Raw genomic sequence first — 21,829 nt, forward strand, 5'->3', positions numbered from 1 at the left:
TTCTGCAGCTCTTCTACAGCTCTTCAGGTCGCAGCTCTTCAGGTTGCAACTCTTCAGGGTTGAGGTTCTTGTCTCATGCCCGGGAAGAATGAGGGACACGGACAGCAGGAAAGTAAGAAAGCAGGATTTATTGAGAGGACAGAGAACCTCCCACAGTGGGAAGGGACCGAAGGGGTTGCCCACCAGAGCGGAAAACCTGGTGCTTACATAGTCCTAAGTCCAAGCCAATTGGCTAGCACTAGTTGTGAGCTGTAGCTGTTCTGATTGGTCAGTATCGAGGACCAATCAGCAGGAGGTAAGGGCCTAATGGTGAGCTGATTGGTTGATTTTTGAACCCAGCGGTGAGTACTTAAGCTCTAGTTTGAGAGGCTCACAGGGAGCTTTTTTACTCACACTGAGCCTGAGAGGCCTGCTGGGAGTTCACTACATTGTTACCAGAGGACCCTGCCTGTCTGTCTGCCTGTCTAGCTTTTCTCTAGCTATATCCTGTCTCATCTTTAGAGTTCATTCATGGTATAGCATGTGCCAGAATTTCATTCCTTTTCAAGGCTGAATAATAATACTCTGTTGTATGTATATAGCTCATTTTATCTTTCCTTCTGTTGCTAGACACTTGCATTGTTTCTACCTTTGGCTACTGTGAATAATGCCACTATGAATATAGGTGTTTTCTTTCTTTTTTTTGGATAGTAGCTATCCCGATGGGTGTGAAGTGGTATCTCATGGTTTTGATTTGCATTTCCTTTATGACTAGTGATGTTGAGCATCTTTTCTGTGATTCTTGCTACTAGTATAATCTTCTTTGGAAATATCTATTCAGTTGTTTGCTCATTTTTGAATTGGTTGTTTTCTGTTGTTGAGTTGTAAGAATTCTTTTTTTTTTTTTTTTTTTGAGTTGGAGTCTCACTCTGTCACCCAGACTGGAGTGCAGTGGCTGCTCCAGGCCACCATGGCCTGGACCTGCTGGGCTCTGGCCATCCATCCGCCTCAGCCTTCCAAGTAGCTGGAACTACAGGCGCGCACTACCACACCCGGCTAATTTCTGATTTATTGTAGAGATGAGGTCTTGCCAAGCTGGCCAGGCGGGTCTCGAACCCGCGGGCTCAGGCAATCCCCTCACCTCGGCCTCCCAAAGAGCTGGGATTACAGGCTGAGCCACTGAGCCCGGCCGTAAGAATTCTTTATACATTTTGAATATGAATTTCTTATCAGATAAATGATTTGCAAATATTTTTCTCCATTCTGTGGGTGCCTTCTTACACTATAGTGTCCTTTGATGTATAAAAGTTTTTCATTTCCAGTTGCTAGCAGATCCCACGCCTTTGAGTCATTGGGGGCCTAAGTTTTTCATTTCGATGAATCTCAGTTCATCTGTTTCTTTCTTTGTTGCCTATGCTTTTGGTATCATATCCAGAAAATCATTGCCAAATCCAATGGCATAAACTCTTTCCCTTTATTTTCTTCTAAGAGTTTTATAGTTTTAGCTTTCATGTTTAGGTTTTCAATTCATTTAGAGTTAATATTTGAATATAGTTAAGATAAGGGTCCAATTTCATTTGTTGACATGTGGGTATCCATTTTTACCTGTACCATATGTTGAAAAGACTGTCTTTTCTCTATTGAATAGTCTTGGCACCCTTGTCAAAAATCATTTACTCATATATGTGAGGGTTTATTTTGGGGCTCTCTGTTCTATTCTGTTGGTCTGTATGTTTGGTTTTGTGTCTTAATTACGTAGCTTTGTAGTTTGAAATCAGGGATTGTGAGACATCAACTTTGTTTTTCTTTTTCTTTTTTTTTTTTGGTAAGATGCAGTCTTGTTATTTTGTCCAGGCTAGTCTTGAACTCCTGTCTTCAAGTGATTCTCCCACCCCTGCCTCCCAAAGTGCTGGGGTTATATGCATGAACCACCATGCCCAGCCTGAGATGCGAATTGAAGAAAGAATTTTTCTGTTTTTTTTTTTTTGAGTTGGAGTGTCACTTTATCCCCCAGGCTGGAGTGCAGTGGCATGTTCATGGCCACCCCAGCGTCCACCTGCTGGGCTCTGGCGATCCTTCCTCCTCAGCCTTCCAAGTAGCTGGAACTACAGGTGTACACTACCATGCCTGGCTAATTTTTTGATTTATTGTAGAGATGAGGTCTCGCCAAATTCCCCAGGCTGTTCTTCAACCCGTGGGTTCAGGCACTCCCCTCGTCTTGACCTCCCAAAGTGCTGGGATTACAGCCTTGAGCCTCTGCGCCCTGCTGGGTTTTTTTAGTACAAGTTTTATACTTGAAAAAGGTAAAACAAATTCTCTTGATAATTTTTTTAGCACAGTTTCTGTTTCTTTGCTTCACTTCACATCTTGGTTGATTGGATTTCATCATGGTGGTTTTTTGTTTTTGTTTTTTAAAAGTTTTCAAGAATGTCTCTCAGTTTGTGGCTCAACTTTGTGCAACACTTTGGAGTATGCATTCTCTCCCCGTGCTGCTGACTGTGTCTTTCGACCCTTCTTTCAAATTTTCTTTTGCCTTTTCACTTTCTCTTTTTTATTGAGATACAGTTCACATGCCATAAAATTCACCTTCTTAAAGTGTACAGTTAAATGACTTTTAGTATATTTAAAGTTGTACCACCATCATCACTGTCTCATTTCAGAATATTTTTATCACCCAATGAAACCCTACACCCATTTTTTCCTCCTCCCAGCCTCTGGTAACCATGAATCTACTTTGTTTATTGCTTTGCCTATCTGGACATTTCATATAAATGGAATCACACAGTATGTGGCCTTTTTTTCTTGCTTCTGTCATTTAGCATAATGCTTTCAAAGTTCACCCATAGTTGTGGAATATATCAGTACTTTATTCTTTTTGTGGCTGAATATATTCTCTTGTATGGATATACCACATTGTTTTTTCATTCCTGAGGGACATTTGGATTGTTTACACATTTGACTATTAAGAATAATGTCGCTTTGAACATTTGTCCACAAGGTTTAGTGTAAATGTTTTCATTTCTCTTGCATACATGCTTAGTAGTGGAATTGTGGGTCATATGATAACTGTGTTCAACCTCTTGAAGAACTGCCAAACTTTCTCTTTTATTACTTTTTTTTTGAGTTTATTTTTGAGCTTTCAAGCTTGGTATTTAACCCTGTTCATTTTATTCTTTAAGATCTCCAATTAATTTTTTATTTCAACAGTTGTATTTGAAAGTTTTTGTTCTTTTTCTTGTCCTCTGATTGGTCCTTTTTCCTAGCTGCTAACCTTTGGTAGATAATATACTTTTGAACTTGAGGATAAATATAAGGATTATAAAAATTCTCTTGGGGAATAATTTAGAATTAAATATTATAACTGATATGAAAGGTTAAGCATTAGGGTTATAACAATTGTGTTCTTATCTTGTAAACCTGTAGGTCACTTCTTTTTCATCCTGTTCCTGCTTTTTAATACTGTTGATTTCTCAGATGTCTAGTGGCCTTTGGTTTTTAGTTTGTATTAGGAATAAATGATTTCGTTGATTGGCATAGAAGTTGGCAATACAAGTTTCCTCTATGCTTGTTCAAGTATTTCTTCAGCTGCCTTTTCCTTAAGGAAAGGACTGGTGTGTGTGATTAGGTGAGGCCTGTTGACAGGTTAACTTGTATTTGGGATACCAGCTGGCTGAAGGTCAGGTAGGCAGGCTAGAGGCCTTTGTAATTGCCAGAGTAGGTTTTTCTTTGGAGTGGAGTTGGCTTTCCAGCTGCAGTATGTGGAGGACTCCTCTCCACCACAGTCTCTGCTCCCCACATCCACACCCGTGTTCTGCCCCAAGGAAGGTTGCTCACTGTAGGGATAATTTTCCATGTTAACCCTGAAGGCTAGGGCTGCAGAGTTTATTGTGTGGGGGTGGTGGGGAGGGACATGGAAAGGAGGCAGGTCCTAATTGACTAAGCTGTTCCTTGTGCACTTCTTTAGCTTGACAATTGTCCTGTGGCTGATTCTTGCTTTCTGTTTTATTTTATTCCAAGTCCCTGGAGCTTCCTTGGGAATGTCTGTCCTTACCTTGTGGTTCTTAGGGAATTCTTCTGTTTATCTCTGTCAGTCTAACTTTCTTTGTATGTCATCTAGGATTCAAACATTCTAGTCCACTTTGAGTCTTTTTTTTTCCCAATTGTAATTTAATTACAAGAACTTGTATTTTAGCAGACTCTTGAGAAATCAGAAAGGTAGGCTTCAGTGTTTAGTCTGCTATCATTAAAGAAAGAGAATGTCTCATAAGTTTGGATCTGTGTTATTTACATAATTGTAATTATGGAAGTTTTCATTTGTTATGTGACATATAAGGTATATAGCAGCACTTTAAATGTATGCGTGCTTAGGCTTTTTGGTTTATATTTGCAATTTCTACTTTTATTGCATCACAATGAGTCCTGTACAGTTCTGCCTTTGGGGAATCTGAATTTATCTTTGTGGTCTAATGCAAAAACATTTTTAAAAGTATGCCATGAATGTAGTCATTTAATAATTTGGTAACGATAACTAACTCATTCAGCACATATTAATTGTCAGACATTATGATAATTTATGCACATGGATAATCTCCTTTGATTCTTAGAACAACTTGATGAGTTATTAGTACTACTTATGAGGTAACCAGGAACCAGGCACATGAAAGGTGAGTGATTGCCCCAGGATACTAACTCCCTCACCCCCAGCCAGGGGGCCAAAACTGAGTCCAGGACATCTGATTACAGAGTCATAAACACCATAAACACTCCCATGGAATAAGTGTGGTCACTGTGTGTAGGGTGGAGAGTTTGATATATATGTGCGCTACTTTGACTTTGTAAGTTTTATTAAAGATGCTCGAATTTGTTCATGTATGTATGGATATTCACACACATATTGTTGCCTTCTCTGTGCTTCGGAGAGAAGTAGATTGAATTTTACCACTACTACCGAATTTACTTCTCATGCTTTGTTATTTGGTATATAAAGATTCACCCATTTTATCTTTTGTACATCATACTATTTTTAGTTCCTTTTTAGTTTAAAAGGAATCTTTTTTCATTTAATTGCATTTAATAGCCTTGAATGTGACTTTGAGATTTACATTGGAAATCCTGTTTCATTTTTTTGCCTTGTGCAGCCACTCCTTTCTTACTGATGTGTTTAATTACTTTGTTTTTGATGTTGATACTATGTTTATTCAACAAGCATTTATGGAAGCTGCTTTACTCTGGATACTAAGCTCTGCCTTCAGGGACTGTATGGACTGGTGGGGGAGACAGATAACAAGTAAACAAATGAGTAACTACATTTAAACTTAAATTTACAATCAATTCAAATAAAATAAAACTAAATATTTAGTTCCACACTTGCATCTGTTATATTTTATGTGCTTGGTAGTCACATGTCTAGTGGATACTGTATGGAACAGTGCAGTTATGGAACATTTCTGTCCGCACATGAAGGTTTGTTAGACAGTACTGCTTTAAATGCCATGTGGAGATGTGGGTGGTTCTGAGATACAGTGTCCAGAATCATTGGGGGCACCTAAGTGCTGACATTGAAGGAAAAAAACCTGAATTCTGAGGAGGAACCAGTCTTATGAAGGAGTTATATTATACATGGTATATGGTAGTTGTATTTAGCAATAGGTATATAAACTATTGCTGTTATTATTTTGAATAGCTTATAAAGTAAAATTACAGGGATTTTAGGAAGTGTAATTTCTCTTGTTCTAATAGTTGTTTCTGGTGATATTGGATAAAATATTTAGTTAACATGTTGATATATTTTTAATTTAATTGAATAAAACTAGTAGCCAGTATTTAATTTTATAGATGAAAAAATGTTTCAGTGTTTTATAAGTATTTTGAACCTGTCTTTGGAAAGAGATAAGTTTTGTTTCACATCTTTTAGTTCATTAGTGAATTTTTTAAATAATAAGCATCAGTTTTACAATTGTGAAAAAACTTAAATGTTGACTCTTCTGCCCTCTTAAGTTGCGCGTGTGGAAATTGATGCATAATTGACTTGGTTGTGGTCACACAGCCGAGCAGTGGCAAAGCTGTGACTGGAAACTTTTTCCTGCAGCTCTTGGTTCAATATTCTACAAATATTTTTCAAAATGATCACTTTTTATTTTGTTTTGTTTTGTTTTTTTTTGAGTCAGAGTCTCACTCTGTCGCCCAGACTGGAGTGCAGTGGCACGCTCCTGGCCACCGCAGCCTTGACTTGCTGGGCTCCGGTGATCCTTCCGCCTCAGCCTTCCAAGTAGTTGGAATTACAGGCGCGTGCTGCCGCGCCCAGGTAATTTTTGATTTACTGTAGAGATGAGGTCTTGCCAAGTTGCCCGGGTGGGTCTCGAACCTGTAGGCTCAGGCAATCCACTCACCTTGGCCTCCTAAAGTGCTGGGATTACAGGCTGAGATCGAGCTTTTAAAGTATAATCTTGTTATTCAGAGGTAGGATACTAAGCATACAAATGCCTAGAACTTCTTTAATCTGTATATATTTAGGGACTTGAATGAGTAATTCAAGAAGTGTTGAAATTCATAAGAGCTATTTCTGTGTGTTAGAGTTGTGACAACAGAAACATTTTCCCTGTGGTACTTTTCTGAGTCTGATTTGTTTCCCTCCATGGGTCCCACATAGGTTTATTTTAAAGACCTAAAAAATAAAGACTCTCTGGCTATTGTGCATACTGATTAGCCCAGATAGCATGCAAACATCACTAAATGAGAGTGCAGCTCTCATCAACTCACCATTATTTTCAGTTAAGAAAATTTTATCAAAGCTAATTTTCTGCATGAAATACTTTTCAAATCACACTGAAGTGTTATTTAGTAATTTGCTCATTTTCTGTTGGATACTAAAGAGACACTTCCTTAAAACTAACTAGTGTTTATTAAAATAGAACAATATTTGTAAAACTTATTGTAAAAAATTCTATTAAATTGAATATATCCATATACGTTATTATTTAGATATTATTTACTACTTGTCTAGGAACTCATTGATCTACTAATGAGCTGAACAGAGATGCCTCTGTACTCAAAGATAAAAGCATTAATTACTATTCCTCTTTTCTCTGATTAAGGCCTTTTTCAACCACTACTTGTTTAATTTTGTCACTGTTATGGTGTTGCAGAGGACATTGCCACTGGTGTCCCCCTGTGTGCAGGAGGGAGAGGTTCTCTGGGCTGTATACATGGGGAAGTGTGTGTCTGACCCATCACATTCAATTTTTATTTCACATTCTTATATCTAGTTCTCATCATTGCGTAATGTAACTAGTTGGGTTTGGTTTCCTTGTCCCTGACTCTTCTCTTCACAGCCTATTTTCTCTTCATTTACAGACGGGCCAAGGTTGCTCGGGTGATTGGTTTACTGGCCTCACACACAACTGAGCTCCAGGAAAATACACCGGTTATCGAGGTAATTTCTTCTATTACTGAAATGTCATGAAGGACAAAAAAGACTGTTCCGGTTCTATAATTTAAAACATTCATTGATCTTCACTTAATTTTTCTTTTTGGAATTGTGGTATTCATTATAAAATAATCACCTTAAATCCAGCAGCTCATTTACAATGTGGTCTGTTATTAAAGGTGGTACGGCTGAGTTGATAAGGACTGTTTCATTGCTTGCTTTCTTATATTTATCCAACGTTTTATTATAACAAATGCATTTTCTAGTTAAAGTATATCTCATAATTCAAAGTGCCTTTTGACCTTGAATTTAGTACTTTTTTCTTCACTGGTCATCAGTTATTTCTTGACAACCGATCCAAGTATTTAGTGGCCATGCATGCACTAAAGATATTTTCTAATATTAGTAATTTCTTTCAAGTATTGATGCTGGAAAGAATTTATTATTTAGTTAACCTGTAACTCTGGGTCCTGTGAAGTGAATGCTACCATTGTACTGCCTACTTGAGTGTCCTTGAATACCGGAAAGTACTTCTACCTAGTCTGTTAGTGTATATTGCTCTTAAATAGTAATAGAGTTTTATACTTTGAATCAAAATAGATGAAAAGAAACAAGGCATTTAGAGAAAGAGTAAGAACTCCCGAGAGAAGAACAAAAGGAGTAAAGAGAGGAGTGTTTTTTTTTTTTAGAGCTGAGGCTGATATTGAGAGCTTTAAGAGGAATTGTCTATTTAAGTACTATCCAACAGAACTTTCTGCGTTGATGAAAAATTTTTGCTATCTGTGCTGTTCACTGTAGTAGCCAGTTGCTGGGATAGTATCCCAGCTGGCCGTGGACTGTCTGGGTAGCCGTAATTGGGGGATTAACTTAATCTCACTATATTTCCCTTGCTTAGAGTTGCATTTGTGTTTTCTGCAAACTATTGGATCTCTGAGTTACAAGTAAAAACGTCACTAAGTTTAAACTTCCCCTTTCTTTCTGGGATTAAAAGAAATGAATTGTGACTGATATGATCACTGATGATACCCAGGTTGGCTCCCAGGGTTGTATAAAGTAAATTTTTATATTAAAAAACACTGAGCAGATAGGGCTGTATCACCAGGAGGATGAGAAGGTTTAAGAAATCAAAAATGGGGGTTCCTTCTGATGGCTCAGGGCATAAGGTTTCCAGTGAGACAGAATGGCTGTAGGAGATGGGAAAGAAAGAAAAGTCTAAGACAAAGTCCTAGGATTTTAGAGGATATTCCTGCATAGCCAGAGCAGGCATTCATTGCTGTAGGATAGATTCTTTAGGAAGCTGTTATGAATTTGAAGATCAATTGGATGCATGCTCTTAAGATTCAGGAAAAAAAAAGAGGATAAAAATTATGAACTGACAAGGCATGAATGATTATTCCAGAAGATCTGTTGTACTGTCTAATGTGGTCACCAGCAACCACAAGTGACTGCTGAGCACTGGAAGAGCAGCTCTTCTGAACTGAGATGAGCAACCTGTCTATAAGAATACCATGGTAGGGTAACCCCCTTGGGTCCCTTCCTGCTCTGGGAGCTTTTCTATCCTCTCAAATCCTGCTTTCTCAAAAAAAAAAAAAAAAGAATACCATGGCCACCCCATCACTTCCAAACCCCATTACTCTACTTTATTTTTCATAGCATTTATTACCATCTGACATTTTATGTATTTGTCTTTCTTTCTACACTAGGAATACAAGCTCATCAGAACAGGGAATTTTAACTATTTTGTTCAACACTGCACCCCAGTGCCTAGACAGTGCCTTGTATATAAACAGGTGCTGACAAATATTTGTGAAATAAATGAATAAAAGAGTATTGATGTGCTTGGGACTCCCTGTGGCAATGGCTGGAAGGTGGTATGGTCTGCTGCTGTGGGAATTCTCAAGGGACTGGGCAGAGGACATCTTCAGTGACCTGGGACCTACCAACCCATCTGGGTGTTGTACTCACCCTTGGCTCCATGCTGTGTCCTGGTCCTCCTGGCACTTGCTGTCGCTGCTGCCACTGCTACTTAGCATTTGGCCCAGCAGTTCCTGAACACATTTGTTACTTGTGCTCACTCAGGTTGAGTTCTCTGGCCAGTGAGTGTTCTTAGAGTATTTCTCCTACGTAGTTGCTCTCCCTTTTGTAGACGTTGGATTCCTGATGAAGCCTCCACTGAGAGGGAGGGTGGGTGTTAATCTCTGAGCTCCTTGTATCTTTTATTCCTGCACTGTTCCCTTGCTGAGTGTTTGCTGATGTTTTGGTAGGTTGAAATGTAAGAAATTGAGAGGAAAATCATACTTATTTCATTATTTTAAAAAAGGGGATGGTGTGTACCTAGCTGTTTTGTAAACTGTTTCAAATTCAGCACTCTATTGTGAACTAGATTAGATTGGACAGTGGGGATTTTGCATAATAACTTGAAATTGAGCCAGGTGCTCCTCACCTTTTCATTCTTTAATGCCCGCTTTGAACAGTTGGCTGTCATGCTTTAGGTAGCCACTAGAGGTCACTCCAACACCGAAAAAGAAGTTAGAGAATTTATCACTTAACTTTCAGAAGAAGCAGGATCTGTGAAGGTTCAGAAGATACATGATACAGTGTTTCATCTTTTTTTTTTTTTTAGAAGTTTTTGCTATATGAAATGCAGCTTTATTTCATTGGTGATTGTTACCGTTTGAGGTGAATGAGATTAGTGAAAACAGGGACAGCCTCTCCAGGACAATACAGTGAATGCCTTGTACATGATTTCAGGGGATTTGGAACCTGTGGAGTCCATTGGTGAACCTTAGGTTCAGAATTCTTGAGCTAGGTTTCTGTAAAACTCATGATCAGGCATTTGTAGATAATATTTCAGAAAATCATTAATAAAACTTTAAGTGTGGGACGAATCCTGATTTCTCCAGTATGTTTACTGTTAGTGGATAATAAAATTGTTGTTGAAGATCCTATAAGCATTTTAAAGACATAGAACCTCATCTTGCTATTCACCTTTGTACTTACAGTGTAGAAAAGTAACATTTATGTCAGACACTCAGTCAATGATGAATAATTTAATGAATGATTAAAAGAATGTTAGGAGAGTATGATGGTGTAATTTGTTACAAAGAGAAAGAAGATATGGAGCAAGGAAGTCCATTTTACTCTCCTTATGGTATAATTTAAATCTCTTTCATCTTATTCTTGGTGACTACAGAAAAGAACTGGTCATGATCTCTTCTATGTGGTTAGAAGCATTTATTGACGTTTTTAATTTCCCACAGAAAAATACAGTCATCTGAAGTTTATTTTTCTAGATAACAAGCTACCAGTTTATAATCATTGTGATTCTTAAGTATGATAATTTTAAGAAGTATTTCTGATATTATGCTACATTGCATTTGTGTGTGTTGGAGTCTCACTCTGTCATTAGGCTGGAGTGCAGTGGCACACTTAACGGCTACTGCCTCCTTGACTGGGCTCAGGCAATCTTTCTGCTGCAGCCTTCCAAGTAGCTGGAACTATAGGCACATGGCACCACACCCAGCTAATTTTTTGATTTATTGTAGAGATGAGGTCTCGCCAAGTTGCCCAGGCTGGTCTCGAACCCCCTCGCCAAGTAGCCCAGTCAATACTCTTGTTTCTGCCTCCCAAAGTGCCGGGATTACAGAAATGAGCCACCACGCCTGGCTTATGCTATAAATATTTAGTCTCCAGCATGCAGTGGATATATTTTAGGAAATTGAATACAGATCCATACAATTGTAGAGCTAAAGGGAATATTAGCAGACATTCTAGGTGAACTTGTTCATTAAAAAAATTTTTTTTTTTTGAGTTGGAGTCTCACTCTGTCGCCCAGACTGGAGTGCAGTGGCTGTTCCTGGCCACCGCAGCCTCGACCTGCTGGGCTCCGGCGATCCTTCCGCCTCAGCCTTCCAAGTAGCCAGAATTACAGGCATGCACTACCACGCCCGGCTAATTTTTGATTTATTTTAGAGATGAGGTCTCGCCAAGTTGCCCTGGCGGGTCTCGAACCCGCGGGCTCAGGCAGTCCACTCATCTCAGCCTCCCAAAGGCGCGGGATTACGGGCTGAGCCACGGAGCCCGGCCATTAAAATTTTTTATTACGAAAAGTTTCAACGTATATACAAATAGAGAGACTTGAATAATGAGGCAGCATCACTGACTTCCAGCAATTGCCAACACGTGCCAATCTTGTTTCATCTAGGTCTCCTGCTTTCGTTCCCCCCTTGCTTTTTTTTTTTTTTTTTTGAGTTGGCGTCTCACTCTGTCGCCCAGACTGGAGTGCAGTGGCTACTCCCGGGCACCACAGCCTCGACCTGCTGGGCTCTGGCGATCCTTCCGCCTCAGCCTTCCAAGCAGCTGGAACTACAGGCGCGCGCTACCATGCCCGGCTAATTTTTTGATTTATTGTAGAGATGAGGTCTTGCCAAGTTGCCCAGGCGGGTCTCGAACCCGTTGGCTCAGGCAGTCGACTCATCTCAGCCTCCCAAAGCGTGGGATTGCAGGCTGAGCCAGCGAGCCTGGCTCCCCCTTGCTTTTGCTTGCCCTCCTTCTCTCTCTGTCTCTCTCTCTCTCTCTGTCTGTCTATCTCTCTCTCTCTGGAGTATTTTAAAGAAACTCACTCTGTTCACAAACACATTTTTCTAACAGAAAATGATTTAAAAACATATGACTACAATTCCTTTATCACACCCAACAAATTCAGCACTAGTTTCTGCATATCATCTAACAACCAGTGTTCAGGTTTTCTTGATGGACTCATACACATCACTTTGTAATTTTTCTTTGAGTCAGGATTGAAACAAGGTCCCATATTGTGTTTAGATGATGTGACCCTTAAGTTTCTTTCTTTTTTTTTTTTTTTGAGTCGGAGTCTCACTCTGTCGCCCAGACTGGAGTGCAGTGGCCGCTCCTGGCCACTGCATCCTCGACCTGCTGGTTTCTGGTGATCCTTCCGCCTCAGCCTTCCAAGTAGCTGGAACTACAGGCGTATGTTACCACACCCGGCTAATTTTTTGATTTTACTGTAGAGATGAGGTCTCACCAAGTTGCCTAGGTGGGTCTCGAACCCGCGGGCTCAGGCAATCCACTCACCTCGGCCTCCCCAAAGCGCGGAATTATAGGCTGAGCCACTAAGCCCGGCTAATTTCTTAATTCCAAACATTTTCTTGCCTATTATTTTTAAGTACCATTTATTTACGACAGACAAATTCTCATTTGTCTTCACCAAAACTGGAATGTCAGAAGTTTTATTGCACCATTTTGGTGTCATTTAATATAGTCCTTTATCACCTGTCTTTCCTGGAGGCTGCTGTTTAGATATAGACCATTGATTATATGCAAGTTCAGTACTTTTCTGAGGGTATCTGGTAAGACAGAAATTCATCATAGTCCATGCTGTATAGTTCCTACTGCCTCATAGATAAAGGCATATGATGTCTAGTTGTCTCCTTTGTGGGGTTAAGATTGATCACTAGAATAGGATGTTGGCAGCCTTATAAATATTCCCTAGGTTAGGCGTGGTGGCTCAAGCCTATAATCCCAGCACTTTGGGAGGCCGAGGCTAGAGGATTGCCTGGGCCTGCAGGTTCGAGACCTGCCTGGGCAACATGATGAGACCTTGTTTCTATAATAAATCCAAAAATTACCTGGGCATGCTACTTGTAGTTCCAGCTACTTGGAAGGCTGAGGTGGAAAGATTGCCTGAGCCCAGCAGGTCGAGGCTGTGGTGGTCGGGGGAGTGCCACTGTACTCCAGCTTGGGAGTAGACAGAGTGAGACTCCAACTCAAACAAACAAACAAAAATCCCATCATTCTTTTATTTAACAGCTTTAGCATCGATTGATCATCATCTAGATCAGTAATCCTTTAAGGCTGCAAAGTGACAGTTTTCTTATTCTATAATATTCTATAATTCCTTTCTGTTTATAGTTGGAAGTTTTTCTCACAGAAGAGTTTTCCCTGATCCACTATTTGGTTATCATAAAATACAGTTTGTTTAGCAAGGTGGGGTATTTATTGATTTGTTCATTTATTTTTTATTTTTTTGAGTTTGAGTTTCACTCTGTCACCCAGACTGAGAGGCTGTCACCACAGCCTCGACCTCCTGGGCTCAAGTGATACTTGCACCTCAGCCTCCCAAATAGCTGGGACTACAGCTATGCACCGCTATGCTTAGCTAATGTTTCAAATGTTTTTGTAGAGATAAGGTCTTGCCACATTGCCCAGGTTGCACTTGAACTTCTGGGCTCAAGCAATCCTCTCACCTTGGCCTCTTGAAGTGCTGGGATTTCAGACATGAGCCATGGTGCCCAGCTAGCAAGGCAAGATAAATGCTTGATTGTTTCTTTTGATAGGCCAGTTTTCAGAATGATGAGTACCTGGTATCTTAGTAATCTCCATAAATGTCCAATGAGATTTCTTTTGTATAACTAAGGACATATAGACTATTGTGTGTTTAGTTGTATAGTCTAGTCCTTTGCCATCGTTAGTCTTTTTGATGGTTAAATTGTTTCTCTTCTGTCCAATGGGAGCCTTTCAAACTTGCTCCTGCTCCTGTTGACACGACCCTACTGCTGCCTCTGGTGACTTGCTTGCATTCTGGCGGTAAGTTTTAACAGGCTTGTCCTGGGAATAGTCAGTCCCTGGTTTTGAAATCACTTCAGTAAGGAACCTTGTTTACTTTTAGTGGGAAGTAGTATTTGGAGAACACATTCTGGGTAGGTCTTTTCACTGCTACTAGGATTGTTATTTCTTCTAGAACTTTTTGGAGGTCCAATCTAGAAAATATTATTTTGTAAAAAGAGAAAAATTATGGTTCATTCATACTGATACTTCCAATTCAAATGTAAAATGAGAGTTTTTACCCTTTTGATTTAACATTTTTACTTTTTTCTCAGAAGCTGATGATATTCATATCGTAATTACTTATTTTTTTAGCTTATAGTTTAGAACAGAAAATTTAAAAATAGTAGTACAAGTATTACTGACAACAAAATTACAAAGTACATCTTAAGGTTTTTTTGTATCTTTTTTTGTCCTTGGGCTATAATCCATGGATGATATGTACAGTCAAAATGCTGAGTTTTAAAACCAATTGAAATAATTCTTCACTTTGTACTCCTGTTACCAATATTATATATACATGTATATTTATGTATTTTCAATTTCTTTTAGATATTTAGGGATTACTTTGTGCCTTCTTTTTGGTTTGAAAATTGTGGTTCTTTTTATTGAAGTGTTTTAGTATATAGAAATATGAACAAAACAAAAAGATACTGCTTAAGGAATTAAGGAGAGACCCCCTTATGCCCTCTCTTGATCACTTGCGCCCTCATCTGGTACTTTCCCTTTGCTCCAAAGGAAGTTATTGGATCTTGTAATACTATGTTTATTTTACTTGCTTTTGAATTTTATTTTAATTGAGTCATGTGCAATATATACTTTTTTTCTGGCTTCTTTTATTCCATATTTTATTTGTGGAATTTATCCTTTTTGTATGTACCCACACTTCACTTTCTTTACATGAATATACACATCACTGGTGGTGAACATTTGGATTGTTTTCCATATTCGACCATTATAAATCTTGCACACATATTTTGATGTATTTGTGCAAGCTCTCTATTGAGTATGCCTAGGAATAGAATTGGTAGGTTATAGGATATGTGTATGTTCAACTTTGGAGGGTAATCTAAACTGTTATCCAAAAAGGTTGTATAATTTACAATCCTTAACTGATGAAAGATAATTTTCAGTGTTGTGTATTCTCATTAAATACTTGTATAAAATAGTGTAAAAAAGTATGTACCAACTTCTTTGTTTTCAACATTGACTGGTGTTGGGTTTGGCTATATGGCATCTATAGACAGGATTGTATAAGTTTTCTTCCTATCTTTATTAATAGATTGATTATATTAACAGAATTATTAAAATTAAGCCACCTTTGCATCTTCAAAAGAGAGTGTTTTGGCTCATATTTATACAACATAGGAGCCTCTTTGCTAATATTTCTTCTAGCATTGTTTCTCCATCTTGTTGCATGATATCAGTTTCTTGGAGAGTCTAGGCCATTTGTCTTGTAGAATGTTCCATATTCCAGATATGTGTCTTGTTTTTTCTTGTCATCGCTAAACCTGTTCCCGAAGTTGCTAAATTTCCTATAAATTATAAGTTCGGTCTAGAAACTTGCTTAGATTTAGATTAAACTTTCTTTTTTTATGGGTAGGAATATATCACAGGCGATAGGAGCTTCATGTTTCAATACCTCAGGAAGCACATAGTGTCAGGTTTTCCCTTATTGGTTGCACTTTGATCATTTGATAAAAGCGATGCTGCCAAGTAGCTCCATTGTACACCTTTTCCTTTGCAATGCCACTTTAACTGTCATGTGATGTATGCAATGAGAACATAATCTTAAAAATTATATGGCTACTTGGAAAGCTGAGTGGAAGGAACACCGGAGCCCAGCAGGTCAGTGCTGGGGTGGCCTTGAGTGTGCCACTGCACTCCAGCCTGGGTGACAGAGTGAGACTTCAACTAAAAAAAAAAAAAAAAAAAAAAAAGGGTTATAACTCACCTGTTTTAACTTCTTAAATTATAATTTTATTTATTTCAGGAAATGTTAATCATGTATTAACTGTCATTAATTGCCATTGCATTTTTCTTTTTATTTTCAATAGACTGTTAATTTGCTAAGTTCACCATGCTGTACATTATTAGCAGCATCATTGTTTTGACATTAATTTAATTTTAAACACTTATTTTACATTTGTGTTCTTTTTTTTGTGGGATAATCACATTTTGTGATCCAGTTATTCAGAAGAGTGAAATCTTCTAAGAATTAGTGACTTAAGACTATTGACACTGTTATTTAGCTTTCTACTGACTTGGTTGTAGAATTTAAATTTTGTGTTAAGCAGTGGATATATAACAATTTGAAGCATTATTTAACTTACTTAGTTGTCTGTGAAAATTGTATGCTTTTGGAAACGCTGAACATCGTATATGATGCATCTGTTTTAAATGTTGTGGTATAGTGTTTTCCACGTTGGACTCTTGCTCAGTACTAAGCTGCACTTTGTACCACTTCCTCTTCTGCCCCTGGTAGCTTGAGGAGGGTAACTTTTCATTATTAGTACAACTACTCACAGTAAGTTCTATCATGGTTCCTGTTTTCCATAGTCCTAATACTCAGCTTACAACTTTTTTGAAGAACGAATGGTCATTGTTGCACTTTCTGGGATATATATATTATATGTATGTATGTGGACTTGTTTTTCTCTGTAGTTTTTCCATGTAACATTTATTATGATTTTGTAAATATCCTAATTATAAAAATGACATGTGTTCTAATTATGGCAACTTAGCTGTTTAGATAATCTTGAAAGTCCCTTGACAGCAAAACAAAACAAAAATAAACCTAGAATTGTCGGATAAAAAGACTTTCTTAGGATACCTATGTGAATGCACAAGAATGTAAGGGAAATTCTTAAAAGTCAGAAATAGGAAAGGAAACTGAAATTTGAGATGATGTCACTTTAAGGCTGTCTGGGACTGGATGGGATGTAGTTTTGAGGTTTGGTATAATTAAGAATAGAAGACGAGGCCTTAATTTTGCCCAGGGCAGTCATTTGGAACTAAGATCCTTGAAGAGCGATCCTTTTAATAAAATAGAGATTTTGAAAAAAAAGGAGTAACTCATTTGTGTACACAGAGATAACAAAGAAGTTTGTTGATTTTTATTTTCAGTTATAGGAAGAGAGAAAAAAGAAGTCTACCATATAAATGTGCAACTACAGTTTTTTCAGATCCGTTAATGTTTTGGTATATAAATTTATACTTTTCCCATACTGAGAAATTAACATAAAAATAAGACCTGGACTTTGGATTCCGGTATGTTTGAGAAACTGTATTGGGCTTATTTTTCTGCCAATAACAACACATCTGGACAGAATATAAAAAATAAAAGAAGAGAGAAACTGGAGATAACATACTACTTGAAAGAAGGAAAGTAACCTAAGTGAGCTGTGTATTTAACTGGCTTCTCCTTCTGCAGATGCTTTGAGTTCACACGAAGGGCCAGAGTCAGGCAGTAGTTAACATTATTAAAGGACCAAGGAACTGAGGTTCGAATTTGGTACTGCTGGAGGAGGGGGATGGATTGTGAGTGAGGGGAAATCTTAGCAAGAGCAGAATCATGAAATATGTGTGCAAGTTCCTCTACTGTCATTGGTTAACTTTGAAACTGTACGTGTGCTGAGTAATACCCCATGGAACTTGGCAGAAAGCAGCAGCTGGAAGATTAAAGAGTTGAGCAGAAATTTTAGCAGTTGTCCAGTGCTAGGGAGATAAAATTTGAAAATCAAGTCTCACCAAGTTGAGAGATTTGGTAAACACTTTGAATTTTCCAGTGGAATTTGAGAAGGACTACACCAACCTTAAGAACCATGTTCCAGGATTAAGGGCTGCATTCTAGTACTAAAGAAAAAACAAGAAAACAATGGTATTAACAAAAGCAAAAACCTAGCCTCCACAGAATTGAGGGGATTGACTAGCCTTTTAACTATTTGCCAGAGCAAACCTCAATACTCTGTAGAGGAAAATAATGAGCCACAAGGTTTACAGGAGAGACTTTTGGTGACCCTCGGCTAGACAAAGAATTCTTAGACTTGACACCAAAAACATTATCTATAAAAGAAAAAAGTGTAATTCCATCTACTTGGAAGGCTGAGGCGGAAGGATTGCCAGAGCCCAGCAGGTTGAGGCTGCGGTGGCCGGGAGCAGCCACTGCACTCCAATCTGGGCGACAGAGTGAGACTCCAACTCAAAAATAAATAAATAAATAAATAAATAAAAGAAAAAAGTTAATAAATTAGACTTCATCAAAATTAAAAACTTTTGCTTTACAAAAGACCCTGTTAGGATGATGAAAAGACAAACTAGACACATGCAGAAAATGTTTATAAACTACTTATCTGAAGCCGGGCTTGGTGGCTCAGCCTGTAATCCTGCGCCTTGGGAGGCTGAGGTGAGTGAATTGCCTGAGCCTGCGGGTTCGAGACCCACCTGGGAAACTTGGTGAGACCTCATCTGTACAATAAATCAAAAAATTAGCCGGGTGTGGTAGCGTACGCCTATAGTTCCAGCTACTTGGAAGGCTGAGGCGGAAGGATCGCCGGAGCCCAGCAGGTTGAGGCTGCGGTGGCCAGGAGCGGCCACTGCACTCCAATCTGGGTGATAGAGTGAGACTCCAACTCAAAAAAAAACGAAAAAAAGAAAAAAAATATATATATACACACACACAAACTACTTATCTGGCAAAGGACTCATATCTGGAATATGTCTCAAAACTCAAAAGTTAAAAACATCGAATTAGAAAACGGGCAAAAGCCATGAGAAGCATTTTACCAAAGAGTCTACATTAATAGCAAACAAGTACACGAGAAAATATTTATTATCTATTAGAGGAAGCGAAGTAAGACTGTACCTATATCTATTAAAACAATAGTGACAGTTCTAAGTGCTATCAAGGATACTGAGAAACTAGATTTCATTATATTGCTGGTGGGACTATAAAATCATACATCTACTCAAAAACATTTTGGCAGTTTTGTTAAAAAACTAAACATACACTTACCATATTATAACTCTATATCAAATATACTCATATTAATACACGTCACATTTTCACTCTTGAACTTTTTTTTTCTTATATTCATACAAATACAAATAACATGACTATTTATATCAGCTTTATTTGTAATAAGGCAAAACCGGAACCACCAAAATGTCCTTCAATTTGTGAGTAATTAAACTGTGCTACATCGTTAGTGGTAAAGAGAAATGAACTATTGATACACCCAACAACTCAAAGGTGTTATGATGACTGAAATGTGGAATTAATATACCATCCTTGAAATTACAAAACTGTAGTGCTGGGAAATAGATGAGTGGTTGCTAGGGGTTAGCAATATGGGGAAAGAGGGAGGGTTTGATTACAAAGGAATTGCATGAGGGAGATCTTTGTGATAATGGAATAATTCTGCTTTTTTTAAAATTGCAGTTATGTGAATCTACACATGTGGTAAAATGATACAGAATTATACACACACATTGTGCCAATGTCAAACTTTTGGCTTTGATATTGCTCTATAATTATATAAGGTGTTATCTTAGGGGAAACTGTAGGAAGGGCATCTGGAACTTCTCTGTACTATTTTTGCCATGCCCTGTGAGCAAAGTTCAAAAACTTTTATTGGATGGACTTCACAGTGAGAACATAATAGGAGAAAGAATCACTGAATTATGTGTCTGTTTATAGAAATTACTCAAACGATAGAAAGAAAAAAGAATGAAGAAAGCAGAACACAGTGTCTGAGACTTGTGGGATAATATAAAATGATCTAACATTCACATTATTTGACTCTCTGAAAGAGATGAAAGAAAGAATAAGATAGAAGGAATATTTGAAGGGATAATTGTTGAAAATGTATCCAAATTGATGATAGACGTCTGCTCATATTTCTAGGAATCTCATTGAACCACAAACAAGATTGACCAAAGAGGACTACAGCTGGACTCATCAAAACTAAAAAGAAAATTCTAAAAGCAATTAGAGAAATACTATATATTACATGCTGGGAAACAATTATGTGAGTGGTGATTTCTCATCAGAAACCACTGATATAATTAGATAGTGGAGTAATATTTTTAAAGTGTTGAAAGAAACAAAATTGCTACCACAGAATTCTATATTCTGTGAAAATACTCTAAAGAGTAAAAGAAATAAAGAGAAAATGGCCAAATTAGTCTCTAAACTGAGAGAATTTGACACAAAATGTTACAGTAAGTTTTCATGTTAAAGAAGAATAAGCAGATATAAACCTGGTTTTACAGGAATAATTGAAGAGTACTATTGTGGTAAATATGCTGGAAAATGTAAAACACTTTCTTATAACATCTATTGAGTAAAGCCGTAAAAATGTATCATGTGTTTTATAAGTAGAAGTAAAACATATGACAGCAATTGCATAAGGGGCTGGAGGAACACACATGGAATTGTTTAATGTGAATTTTACTGTATGTCTATATTTTATGTGTATATTGTGTTGTAGGCACATATTATATGTGTTCTTACATTGTATATAAAATAATGTAATGTTGATTTAAGGTGATTTCTGATAATTTATGGATGCTATTATAATCTGAAGACTATCCAGTAAGAAAAAAAGCTATTGTTAAATAGTGAATAAAAGAGACCATAAGGAATGCTAAGTTAATGTTAAATAAAAAATGAGTCAGGAAAGGAGGAATAAAGGAAGGGACACATAGAAAGCAAATAGCAAGATGATAGATTTAAACCTCACCATATTAATAGTTATATTAAAAAACAATGACCTAAATATTCATCAAAAGGCAGAGATTGTCATACTGGGTAAACAAGGGAAACCCAGCTATAGACAGTTTATGTGAGACATACTTTAAATGGGAAACTAGACTGGAAAACATGGAACAATATATACCATGGAAGCACAAGAAAGCCTGAGTGGCTATATTAATAGCATAGGCATTAATGGATTATTACTAGAGATTAGACAGATATTTCATAATACTGAAAGTTTCAATTAGGAAGCATTAACAGTCCTTAAAATGAGACTACCTTCCTGAATTGTATCCCACATCTTTAAAATTTAAAAAATAGATAAGTAAATGAGACTACTTTAGAATATATGGAAGAAATATAGAAAGGGAAGTTGAAAATGACAAATTCATTATTGTTGGATATTTAAAAAATAATCATAAAAATTCAGTGAGAACATGGAAGATTTGAATGATGTTAATAAATATTAAACTAATTAACATTTATAGAATGCTAATTTCACAAGTCTAAAACACCTTTTTAAAAAAAATTTCTTTTTTATTTCAAAGATGTGGAGTACAAGTCAGGATTGGGTACAGAAGTGTCTACGTACAAGTGAAGTTTGGGCCTCCCATTGAACCTCACTTCGCCTAGATTGGGATCCTGCACCCTTTTTGATGTGTGTGCCCGCCGCCCCCAGCAGTGTCACACTACTGCCAGTTCTTTTCTTGTAGTATTATGATAGGTATTCAGGGTCCAATTATGAATGAGAACGTGTGGTACTCAGTTCTTTGTTTCTGTGATAGATCACTGACTATGCTAGACTCTAAACTCATCCAAATTGCTGCGATGTCCATAATTTTGTTCTTCTTTATGGCTGCATAATATACCATTGTGTATATGTACCACATTTTAAAAAATCCACTTTACTTTTGATGAGTAGCACGGTTGGTTCCATGTTTTTGCTATGGTGGATAGTGCTGTAGTAAACATACGCGTGCAGGTATCTTTTTTGCAAAGTGATGTAAGTTACTCCAGGTATACAAATTAACTCATAAGTAAAA

The 21,829-nt window shown here is 37.6% G+C and overlaps 1 protein-coding gene across 1 annotated transcript in view; it reads left to right on the forward strand.

Annotated features, from left to right (window-relative positions):
* ULK4 (unc-51 like kinase 4) overlaps positions 1–21,829 on the forward strand; it is a 244,877-nt gene that overhangs the window by 56,683 nt on the left and 166,365 nt on the right. Inside the window, exon 16 of the mRNA XM_008068561.2 lies at positions 7,333–7,411. Coding sequence (XP_008066752.2) covers positions 7,333–7,411 — 79 coding nt within the window. The remainder of the gene's footprint in view (positions 1–7,332; positions 7,412–21,829) is intronic.

The sequence above is a fragment of the Carlito syrichta genome, unplaced genomic scaffold (genome assembly GCF_000164805.1).
Source record: "Carlito syrichta isolate Samal-C Ts95f unplaced genomic scaffold, Tarsius_syrichta-2.0.1 Scaffold311198, whole genome shotgun sequence".
NCBI classification, from domain to species: domain Eukaryota; kingdom Metazoa; phylum Chordata; class Mammalia; order Primates; family Tarsiidae; genus Carlito; species Carlito syrichta.